Here is a 12,904-nt window from a genome sequence, read left to right as displayed (position 1 = left end):
CAAAAGAAAGTTTTCTTTCAATTGTTCTAGGTTTTGTTTTTAACATCCTAATATTCTATGTTAGGCAACTGTTAATAGCAAAGTTAGTTAATTGTTACACTGTCTTTTAAAAAGTCAAATATATTTGAGAAATAATTTAAAATAGCTCAAAGGAAAACCTGTCTTCGTGTATCCCCAGTACTATAGAAATACCTTTCACTTGTAGTTGATAGCAATGACATGGAGTATTCAGAGCTTGAAAACTTTAAGTAATGAACTTTAGCTTCCATTTTCTTTTAATTTTTATTTATTTATATGCAGTGCTGAGAATTGAACCCAGTGCCTCACACATGCTATGCGAGTGATCTACCACTGAGCCACAACCCCAGCCCAACTTTACTTCTTTATTTCAGAGAATGTAAATAGGAGGTTCAGAGTTAAATGAATGGATTATGATTTAGATTTTTTTTCATTCAATAAACAAATCTGATATCCCCCAAGAAACTATAATAAGCAATGTTCAAAATATATCTTCATTTATTTGGTTGTTTTTGTTAAATCTATATACTAAACAAAACTGCCTCTCATCTTATTTCTAAACATATGGAAATGAATAAAATGTGGAATTTTCATTAACCTGATCTGACTGTTCCAACAGTCATAAAAACATATAAAGTTTTACTGTGCTCAAGATTAATTTATATTCTTCCTATTTCCTTCATAAATTTGGGTGTTGGTGATAAAAATAAAGGCTGCACATCCTTGAGTTCTTATGAACCCTTGTAAACATGTAGAAAAATTATAATTATATGTGCTTATTAGACTTAAAATAAACTTCAGTACTAATGAATCCGTGCTATATGATTTTAGAAGGAATTATATAACATCATTGTATCATTGGAAACAAGACCTATATCTACATGATACAATAAATATTTATCAAATTGTGCTATTGGAGACAGTTCTACTGCTTGATTAGCTGGACCTTTACACCAGTCTTGATGAGTTTTATGAACACAGCCTGAGATTAGGAATATATTTTAATTAATATGATAAAATCAAGAAATAAATTATTTGTTTTGATTTTGATTTTTGATAAAGAGATTGCTCTAAAATAATAATTGGTAGAAAGATATAGTTTCTACTTGGTTTTGAAAGTATCTGAGGAAAATTTTTATGTGCTCTGTGATTTCATCATATATTTAAGATTTTTTTTCCCATTTTCTCAATGTTCAATTATGAATCAAACAAGCTCCTCACAGATATAATATAAGAAAGCATTGTGCAAACATCAGAGTCTGCTAAGTTCAAAATTAATGCCTGAGCTAAGAGGGCACAGTCTTGGGGGATTTGTATGATTAGCCACAGTTCTCATTAAATCAGCAGTTTTAAGCTACAATTGATTTTTACTTAGAATCAGCTACAATTTCCATTAAACTTATGTCATTAGGGCTGTGTGACTACATACACATACACATACTATCAAATACATTTTCTTAAGAAAAAAATAAAGAGGAAATAAAATTTGCATAATGAAAATAATTTATAAAGGGTTCAGTTATCTTTTAAATTATGCATGTGCTGAGCCTAGTATGTAGTTGATGGACTAGATATTAACTTCCAATGTTATTTCCCTGCTAAAAAATTGACCATTTAATGTGGAAAAATTTATCTTCCTGGTGGGGAACAGACTAATGATTTTATAGACCTATTTTCAGCAACATGGTGCTGTTTGAGAGCAAAATATAAACTCTGATATGCTCTTCTTCCTCAGAACTGTATGGATCATACAGGTGGCCCCTATTGCAATATATGTCTTCCTGGTTTCTATGGTGATCCTACTCAAGGAACTGCTGAAGACTGCAAGCCCTGTGCTTGTCCGCTCAATATTCCATCCAATAAGTGAGTAACAAACTTTCCTTACCAAGGAGTTTGGTTTCCAGTTCTATAAGTGTATCTTTGATATCAAATGTAAACTTTCTCTTGTTGCATGCACATAAATAATAAATACATGCATGAATTTTTCAGGAAGGTGATATGAGTTTTTAATATAAAATATTTAAAATTATGACCATTTATTTCTAAAGGTTTTTAGTATTTTGTCCTAGATTTGATGGTTTAGTAATTAAGAGATAGAACTCAAAGAGCATTTCTATCCTAGTTCCAAAGAACATAATTTAAATAAACACATACATGTGCATGTGTACACATAGATGCCTACACAGCAAAAGATCAGTGACATTAAATGCTGCTCATTTAAATCCTAGTCTAGCTTTTGTGTGTGTATATGAAAGTAGGTTTGGGCAAGTCACAAACTTCTCAAAAGCTAAAATGAAGGGATTTGATTAGTTGAAACTTTAAGCTAGTCTTGATGAGTTTTATGAATACAGCCTGAGATTAGGAATATATTTTAATTAATAAGATAAAATAAGAAATAAATTATTATTTTTATTCTTATTTTTGAAAAAAGATGGCTCTAAAAATAACAATTGGTAGAAAGTTGTTGAAGCACTGCGTTCAATTCTCAGCACTGCATATAAATAAAAATTTAAAGACAAACGGAAGCTGAAGTTTATTACTTAAAGTTTTCAAGCTTTGAAACTCCATGCCATTACTATCAAGCCAGCTGATCTTCAAGTACCCATACTATCCCTGAATTATCACATAGTTTATCTCATACACAATATTTACAGATAAATATGTTTATTTATACATATATGTCCATCTTATTAAAATTGGTTTAACAGTACACATTTTATCATAAATTTATGACTGATAAACTATAGGTATTAATTGCTACATTATCTATTATAAACAATGTAGATCTTAAAAGTTTTAATACAAACTTCATATAATTTATATCCATTTTCCAGTTATTCACCTAGAACAATAATCTATTAGAAAATATTTTAGAAAAGGAAGGAAGGAAAGAAGAAAGGAAGCAAGGAAGGATTAAATAAATTAATAAAATTTTATTTGCTTCTTCCGTTACTTTTCATGAGAATGCTCTATTCCAGGTTCAAAAATTGATATTACTACAAAATGTGGCTGTGTTAGTCAAATTTTCATCACTGTGACAAAATATCTGAGATAAATAAAGAAGAAAAAATTTATTTTTGCTCACAGTGTCAGAGTTTTTAGTGCATGATCAGATGGTTGAATTGTTTTTAGACCTAGGTGAGGAAGAAATATGGTGGAAGGGCGTGGCTCAGGAAAGCTTCTCATTGGGAGGCAGACAGAAAGGAAAAGAGAAGGAGAGAGAGGAAGGGGCCAGTGACAAGATATAATTTCCAAAAGCATTCTCCCAAGGACAGACTTCCTTCAACGAGGTCCTACTTTCTATAGTTTCCATCATTTCCCAATAGTTCATTCAATTTATAAATCCTTCAATGGCTTAACCATTGATGAGGGTAGAGCCCTCATGGTCTAACCATTTCCTAAAAACCTCACCTCTAAACATTCCTATATTAGGAATCAAGAAGGCAAATGGTTCTTAGAGGTAAATAATTGCAAATAACTATAATTTTACTTATTTTATTATTTTGGTGCTAAGTTTAGATCCAAGATCTTGTAATCTGCCACTGAGCTACACCACCAACCCTAACTATAATTTTAAATGAAAGGAATTTTCTTTTGAGATCTTTTAAGAGTAATCTTAGAACTTAGTGAAGTTCTTATCATGTGATGCACTTTCCATCTGTTTCTACAAGCAGTGATAAAACTTTTAGGGCAGAAATTGCAAATAATTTTTAAGTGAAATCTGTCAGCTATGATTTTTAAATGTGAAGTTTTGGTCAAGGAGGTCATACTCTTAGGTCTTACCCAAGATGTTCCTAATTAAGATGCTATGTTGTTATTAGATCTAGTGAATACAACAAGCTAAAAAATGAAAATAATTCTGTTTTCAAGATTAAAGTCCTCCTGAGAACTGTGCTTTCTTGTATTCAGCTCACATGGAATCCTTATCCTCCTCTCCAACTATGCTTCTCTTCCAGTGTTCCACCTTACTCATTGTTTGGAAAAGAGCTAACATTGAATGAAAACAGCCTACTATATTCTAGGCATAGGGTCATGCACTGTATTTGGTTATTTCACCTTCAGAAATAACCCTATTTGGTAGATAGACTAATAAGTGAAGTTTCTGAGTAGACAGGGTGTTTTAATATCAACTTTGAAGTCAAAAATCCTTTAGTTTAAATCCATACTTTCCACTGGTACAACTTTGGGCAACCTTCTTAAACTATCTTAGTTCATTCAACATTAGTTGTGATAATTGAACCCTCTCATGGGGTAGTAAGAATCACACCATTAAAACATGTAAAGTACGTAAAACAGTGAGTGGAAATGGTGAACTTTGGGTTGATTGTCAGGTAACTTGCTTTGAGTCATAAAGCATCAGTATCAGAAAACAGTTTTAACTTTAATATCTTTTATATGTTCCAGTCCTCTGCGCTCTATGTTGAAGACTTTTTTAAAATAAGTAAAAATAATGCAGGTTAACATAAAACCTAAAACAATTAATCAATCCACTAGGTAAGTTAAGTTCCCTAGTAAGATCCTGAAAAAAATGAGAAGTTGATTTAACCTATATTAAGGATCAGAGCATTTCCAGAACATAGGGAATGAGCTTGGAAGGATATACAACTTAAGAACCTTTGCCCACCAAAGATATCAGAGAAGAGGAGGAAAAAATACTGGAAAATAGGGAATATAAGGAAATACAAATGAAGTCCTTCATAACTAATGGCTACTGCTCCCTACCTTGTATATAATGTGACACCAAATTGGCTATGTGTTGTACACATGAAGGATTAGATTACATAGTGCATGACCTCCTCATTTACCAGGTCTAAATGGCATTCTCCAGCCCATCACATGCTCATAAACCTCACTGTTCAGCACTGACCTTCGTTGACGAAGGCAGACAGATTGCACCTCGAGATGCCCTGCAATGTATCTTCTTATCAACCAAAACATTATTGTTATTAACATAGCTATCAACCCGGCAGAGCTGTTCATTCATTGAACCATGTGAATCCTAGTGTAATACATAGAGACCTTATGAATTTCCCCTCAGATCTGGCCAACATTGCTATAAATAAAGAGAAGTCATTAGGGAAGGAATTTTGCTTGGGCAAGTGTAGGCATTCTTGGCCAATCCTTGCCTCTATATTTGCTGTGTTTCTAGTTGGAGGTCTGTAAATGTGTTGTCCTGAACAAAAAATAACTCAACCAAAATTAAAGTACCATCCACCTGTACCAAAGGTATTTGGGTCCCAGAGTTGAATGATATTTCCTAAAACATGTGTTTTGCAAATTGGTTTACTTTGTTGATGTTAATTTTTTTAAAAATCATGTAATAATAATAACAACAATAACATAGTAACATAAATAACAATATTGGTAACATCAAATATTTAGAGATCATTCAATTTTAAGATTATTTTATTTGTAGTAAATAATTATTAAATTATTTTTAAAGATTTATTTTAGTAATATCATTGGGACTATTGTAGTAACTTATTTTAATTCTGGATTTAAATTGTTTAATTAAAAGTAGAAAAAGGAAAGACAGACTAGGTTTATAAATTCTAGAACTTTTGTAGTTAGAAATATATAGTCTTTTAAATTTAAAACATTGTAGAAAATTATCATAGTTTAGCTACACAATTGTGATGGAAGAAATACATTTTTAAAAAATAACCTAAAATATTTTCTTGAAAAATTACTAAAAAACAAGGGCACTTAAAGAAATTTTTTTTAAAAAAAGATCTTTGTAAATTACTGTTATAATCTAAGTTAGGAACTCTGAAGTATAAATTGAAGAGTTGTATATAATCCAGAAGATGGGATTTGAGTTTTTATAATTACATAGAAAAAGAGAGAGTGAGCACTAAAGGTTGCTGCAACCTTCCTCCGAAGTGTGTGGCTTAGTGATAGTTTTAACTTGGTGATTTATCTATTTAATCCCTGGTCATAAATCTTATAGATCACAAGCATTTTGGCTCCAAACTTCTTAGATAATATTGCTAAATAAATCAAATGTGTTGGAAGATAGAGATAGATTGGTATAATTATTATGATGTATGAATACAGACAAGCATATAATATTTAAATCATACATATACATCAACTTCATCAACTATTTACAGTGTCCACTGTGTGTTTGGCCTTTTCACCTTGGTGATGTTTATATTCTAACTATAGATGTAACTAGCCAGTGAAATTTACCTCCAGAGAAGCAAATAAAAGTAAAATTTCAAATGTTTTATATTCATTAATTTTCAGTATCACATACATTAAATAGGAACATTTGCTATTGAATACTTAGCATGCATTTTAATAGATAAAATTATTTAAACCAATACTGATTTTCATAAATTGTGCTATAAAGTTAGAGATATTCTTGATACAAACCTGGACAGAAAGTAGCCCCTCAACAAATTCTATCTACTGTGGAATCTGCTAATTTATGTTCCTCAGGAATGCTTCAATTACATTTGTAAAAGAATGGAATACTTCTAGAGCTGACTTTTGGGCTCTTTCAAAAGGACATATTGAATTGTTGTTGTTAAATTTAGTACTTATAATTGAGAAGTACATTCCAAGACAAGAGGTAATTTAAATTCTTTTGGAATAAGGCTAATTGTATCTTTATGTTTGCATTCATAAACATAAACATATATACGTACTCATATATAAACATATATGCATGTATGCACATATATACATCTTTATAAATGGATCATTATGAAACACATGAAAATCTGTTTGTTATTAAAAGATCCATGTGCATATCCTTACAATTTATTCCAAGAGTAGCTGCCCTTCCTCCCCATTTGTTGAAGCTGTGCCTGCAGCTCTTGGCTCTCCTGTGTCTTTGGTGCCATGGGCTGGTAAATCCAGGAAGCAGAACATTCTCTCTGCTGGTGTGCAGCTAGCCAACTAGTGTTAAGTGACATAATCTTGGAATCGATTTAAGTCAATGATGATCCCACAGTTCCCTCTTTGTGTCATGGAACAGTTATCTTCATGCTTTGGGCAAAATCAGTGTCACATCACTATATTTGCCAATCCAAATTCTGGAGGCATTTTTCATTGTGCATGTGTATTTCTCATTCTAATTTTAATGTTGTTGTTGAATGTCATCTTCTGTCATTCCTGTAACTGAAATTACAGCAGTAAGGGAGTGACTCCTCAGTTTATGTTGTTAAAGAATTTCAAAGCATGAGTATATTTTAAGAAGGGATTTGATTTGCATGCATCATGTAAAGTAGTTATATTACTAAAACCTTAAAATGACTTAATTCTCACCAGCAGGTTTGAATGACAGTTTGTTACATGGAGAAGAGAATATCAAATTAAAATTCTGAATCCTGGATCCCATGCTCAGTTCTTCTAGAAATTAGAGTATGACCTTGGGAGAGAAAAATTATGCCTGCCCCAAACAGCTCATAGGATTCTGTGAAAATGTGATAAAGTTATTTGTAAAAGGACTCTGAACTATAAGAGCAAGTCAAATCTAATATATTGTTATTGCTTATTTTTTTTCCTGAGAAAATATTGATTTTTGTCAGTGAGTACATTTTACTTTACTTCTGTTGGCTTTAACTGACATGTGAGTATTTTAAGAATTTGAAATCTATTTTATAAATAGTTTTAAAGTGTCAGAAGCCTTGTCAACCACCTTTGACATGTCTCACGGTAAACTGATTTAGGATTTTTTAAAAATAATTGGTACAGTTTTTCTTTCAATCACTGTAGTCCCACGGGATTGGCAAACTCAGGGCTTTAAGAGTCCCTTTCTCCATACATGATAAGATAATTAAAGAATTCCAGTTTTCAAAGAATATATGCACTACAGAGATTTTTAAAATTCGAGTTCATTTTTTTTTTTCATATCTACAAACAAAAACAAATCACTGTGTAAAGATGGGGAAAATCCTGTTTCATTCTTCTTTTATATGTGCTTCTCCTTGGTGTAAACAAGTGACATGTGCCTCTTCAGTATAAATGCATTCCCGCTAAGATCATGTGGGTGATCGATCCCTTTGGGGGTAACGTGTGGCAAGATGCAGGCCCCAGTTTAAAAGGAGATACCTTCTCACAGGACAGATTGGTTGTCCATGGTAGCCACCAGAACCCCTTAGTATGAAATATTTTGTTTGGATAATATTTATATATAAACTCATGTTCCCCTTTTCAGGCTTTCCCCCCTTGACCCAGTAGATTCATTTGGACTTTTCACAGAGTGAAATGTCTAAATTGATGCCAGTAGGTTGGTACTTCCAAAAAAAAAAAAAAAAAAAGAATTATTTCATCTTTACAGGAATATAATGAGTTAAGTGAGAGTCATATTACTTAAAAGCAGTACCCATGATCCTCTATCCATCAAATTTAAGAAAGCCATGCAAGTGTCAGGAGCCAAATGAGATCAGGACTTGCAGTGTTTAATTTGTTTTTCTCACTTTAGTTCACTTAGCCATCAAGCAATCAAGCAAGCCTCTACTGAATTGTCATGTCATATACAATAGAAAATAAACCCATTTAAAGGAAACATAATGGGAGAAAGATTAATTGAGGGCATTTCCCTTTAAAACAGTAGAGCAGTATGAAATCTGAAGAACTTGATCACAGAAAAGTTGAGGATGGAATGGTGGTTACCAGAGGCTGGGCGAGTAGTGGGACAGGTATGAGTTACAGCTAGATAGGAGCAACAAATTCTGGTTCTGGACTATAGATAACAACAGTGTAATGCACATTCCAAAAACCTAGGAGAAAGGACTTTGAAAGTCTTCACTGTGAAATAATGATGTTTAAGGAGATTGACATGATTCACCTGATTTAAACATTACACAGCATAACAAAAAACATTACATGCTATCCATTACTATGTACAGCTTCTGTGTACCAGTTCAATAATAATTTTTTTTAAATGGTAGAGCAGCAGAATTAATGAGAGGGCTCTTCTGAGAGCAGCAGATATCTACAGGATAGTGTCCATGTTGGGGTAAGCGTGAATGCAGGTGAGATGTCTCTTTCCAAGAAAAAAAAAAAAAAAGTGTAAGCCAAGCTGAACATGTTTCTTTGAAGGCTAATGCTCACGTGAGATTGCTGTCCTGGTTCTTGACATGGTGTCCAACTCTGTTATTTCAGACCAAAATTGCAAATAAGTTCACAGAGAGAGAAATTTTGAAACATGCCAAAAGGTATAAAATGGCAAGGTTGCTGTAGTTTGTTTTGTCTTATTGTAAGTTGAAGTATAGTACACATACTTAATTGCTTCTGGAAGCATTCTTGAGGATGCCATCAGTGTGACTATATGCCTGTGAGTATACATTACAGCAGTTAGCACATACACCCCAGGCAGCAGCCCTGCAGGTAGGAACCCCAACTGCCACCTCTCCTGCATGCTGAGTTTTCCCAAAATCCCTAAGATTTCTCAGTGCTGCTTCAGATTCCCAGAGACTTGGCTGGAGAGAAAGGATGTGAGGCCATGTGTTTCTAGGCCCAGGGAATCCCTCAAAGCAGCTGTTCACTCCCTCTTATTATTGGCAATCACAGATTCAGAGTAGTCAAAAGTTAGTTAATAGCATGTCACAGGGACACTGCTTCTCCACTGGGCTATAGTCATGTCTGCACATAGATCAATGTCATTTCATCCTCAATTGGCCAGATCCTGAGTTCTATATGTGAGACAGGAATGACCAGCTTTTGGCCTTTTTTTTCATAGCAGCAGCATAGAAAGAGAAATGAAAATACGCTACTAATGATTTTGTATATTGCTTCTTTCTTGTCTCTGTTGTTCCCCAAAACAACATCACGTAGCTTTAGCCCGACGTGCCATTTAGACCAGAGTCTTGGCCTGATCTGTGATGCATGTCCTGTCGGGTACACAGGACCACGCTGTGAAAGGTAAGCACATACCATCCCATCTTGCAGAATGACTTCTACCTTGGGAATTACAAAGCCATAGGCATTATCATCCTTCACTCTACCCCAGAAAAGCTGCCACACTTGATGAGGTGGAATAAAGTTTCCTATTACACTTGTCAAACAAATGCATTATGTTTTAATAGTTTATTTATTCTCTAGAAATTTCTCTACCAATACCCATTCACTTAGAAAGTATCTGATTAATGTTTTAATCTTAAAGGTTAAGCATCGACCTGCAATCTTTCTAGAAAGTATTGCTCAAGTGGAAAGCCATGCACTTTAAGATTTATCTTTCTGTCTAACATCAGCACCCTTTGTTTTTCATAATTAGCTTTTTGTCCTTAAAATGTGGCTTAAATTCATAGTCCATAGTTCAGTAAGTGGTCCATAATTTACTTTAAACATATTTGAAAATAGAAACAAAATGTAATTTGTCATCATGTTTTTTACATTCTTTCTAATTAGTCTTATACCAGTATTTTAATTCCTGTTGACTTTCTTGGGTTGCTTTGCAATGGAACTATGGGTATTACTATGTATAATCTGTATAATCATATTTTCTCCCAAAATTATTTTTTGGATTTATTTATTTATTTGTTCTAATTAATTATACATAACAATGGAATGCATTTTGACACATCATATACCAATGGAGCACAACTTCTCCTTCTTCTGGCTGTACATGGTGCAAAGTCACACCAATAATGTAATCATGCATGTATATAGGGTAATAATGTCTGTCTCATTCTACTGTCCTTCTCATCCCCATCCCCGCCCCTCACTCCCCTCTGCACAATCCAATGTTCTTTCATTCTTCCCCACCCCACCCCAGCCCCATTATGAATTAGATTCCACTTATCAGAGAAAACATTTGGCCTTCCCCAAATGATTTTGAAGAGACTTTTCTTTTATATATCCAGTTGCAGTATAAAAATGATACAAACTTCCCCCTTGAAATTATTGCCAAATAGAACAAATTCTCTCTGGTCTTAGCAATGAAAACAGATCCAAACAGCCTAGTTCATCAGTAGGCCATAGGGATTGGGGAAAAAAGGGTCATAATGGATGTGACCTACTTTCAATCTTTGTCACCAAAGCTAACCCCAAAGAGGGCCATTTTGGCCTGTCCTCTCCTGCCTTCTTGGCAGCCATCAGTCCTATTCCAACCAGGGTGCATAAAATTATTGAAGCAGGAGCCAGTCACCCAGAGAGAATTTAGCTAGCAACTAGCAATCTGGGGACAAAGTACCAGTGACAGTTTCCAGGAGCAATAAGTACTATTTGTAAGAATGGCAGCATCTGTAAATTAGTAATGGAAGAAGAGAACTGAAATAAGAAGGATATATTTGTAATCGAGAAACTGGAGGTCTTTAATTGTGTTTTTCTTTAAAAGAAGCTTTGTGTATATTACTTATTATAATAAGAGAGCAATCATTGCCAAGACAGATCTACATCAAAAGCCTAACCACCCACTGCCTCCCCCACAGCTCACTACAGGCAACCTTTTTTAGCAACTAGAAAGCAACAGCTGCTCTTTCATACAAGACCATTAAATTCGCTTACCTAGGTGAGCATAATCTCTGATGTATTTATATTGCTTTGCTTCGTGCACTATCCTCTCTATACATGTTAGATCATAGTTTCCGAATCATCTACAATTTAAATGCTACCTTTAATTTTACATATATCTGCTTAGTAGCTGCCATTTACTAAGCACAGGGCTGGATGTCAGAGGTAAACAGATGCATTATGCTATCCTTGCCCTCAAGCAGCTCATATCTTTCTTTAATGCATATGAGAATGGTCACATGTATTCTGGAGAGAAACCTAACTGAATAATGAAATTCACCCAGGAAAGAAGTAACTGACAGAGAGCATAATTTTCTGCCTAAAATCTATATTAGTCTGATTCAATGGAAGATTACAAGATGCATATTCAGTGTAGCAATGGTATATAGCTCAGCTCCAACTAAAGTTTTTTTTAACTAAAAATAATCTTCAACTATTTTTATACAGATGATGAGATATTTGCTTTTTCTAGGCAGAATTTGAATTAGCATTTTCCAGAAATATTTAGGGTATACCATTTCAGTATATGTATGTGAGGGAAAAGTCCATTTGATAGGTCAAAATTATGAGAGGAATAATTTTGCAGTTGTGTATGTTGAAGTGCAAAGGAGGGAAAAAGAAAGGTCAGAGAAAAGAGGAGTCACTGGTTGCATTAAAATTGTATAATCAAAGTCATTCTGTAAGTGATGTGTATGATTACTGTATGCATATTGGCTACATAAAAAATCAGCATTTGAAATAAAACAGGGTTTCCCAAACTGTAGTTGTTCCTAGAATAAAGAATGCTGTGATCACAAAAGTTTGTGAAGTATCCATTAGCATGTTAAAATTTGTGCTATGTCCTGTGGTGGGAAGTAGAGAAATCTGATCACTTAATTTAGCTCAGTCTTTCCAAAATTTTCTGCTTTTATTATATAGCATGAATGTGTCTCAGACTACAGCTCTGGTGGATGAGAATTATCAGTTGATATTGTTTATTTCAATTCAGTTTCTATTTTGAGACCTCATCCATATATGTGAGAACTGTGAGAACTTAGACATGTGATCTCACATGATCTCAACCAAGCTTGAATCAAAGTTCTAATAAGTTGACAAAGTACCACGGGGCTGGTGTGCATGAGTGGTAAGTAGGTGAATGAGTGTGGGTATGTCTGTGTTGGGCAAAGGGACATGCTGTGGGGCCATCATGTCCTAATTCTCCCCATGTGTGTCTGCCAACCTTTGCCTTCCCTGTTCTCCGAATCACCTTTCGTCTCAGGTCATTCAACTCTCTTCACTTTATCCCATTCTTGGGGAGACAGAAATCATTCAGCTTCTTTCATTCCACACTGGGATACACCACCATTGCTACTATCATCATTTCTCCATCCACCTTTTTATCTCCATCTTATTTGGGGGGAAGGTGTATAGGTTCCATGTT

The 12,904-nt window shown here is 34.0% G+C and overlaps 1 protein-coding gene across 1 annotated transcript in view; it reads left to right on the top strand.

The window, feature by feature from the left end:
• Lama2 (laminin subunit alpha 2) overlaps positions 1 to 12,904 on the top strand; it is a 566,319-nt gene that overhangs the window by 334,268 nt on the left and 219,147 nt on the right. Inside the window, exons 17-18 of the mRNA XM_076858266.2 lie at positions 1,754 to 1,881; positions 9,808 to 9,894. Of these exons, the coding sequence (XP_076714381.2) occupies positions 1,754 to 1,881; positions 9,808 to 9,894 (215 nt within the window). The remainder of the gene's footprint in view (positions 1 to 1,753; positions 1,882 to 9,807; positions 9,895 to 12,904) is intronic.

This window comes from Callospermophilus lateralis, chromosome 6 (assembly GCF_048772815.1).
Source record: "Callospermophilus lateralis isolate mCalLat2 chromosome 6, mCalLat2.hap1, whole genome shotgun sequence".
Classification (NCBI taxonomy): domain Eukaryota; kingdom Metazoa; phylum Chordata; class Mammalia; order Rodentia; family Sciuridae; genus Callospermophilus; species Callospermophilus lateralis.
Note: the sequence above shows the minus strand (reverse complement) of the source record. Positions and strands in the feature narration are given on the sequence as shown.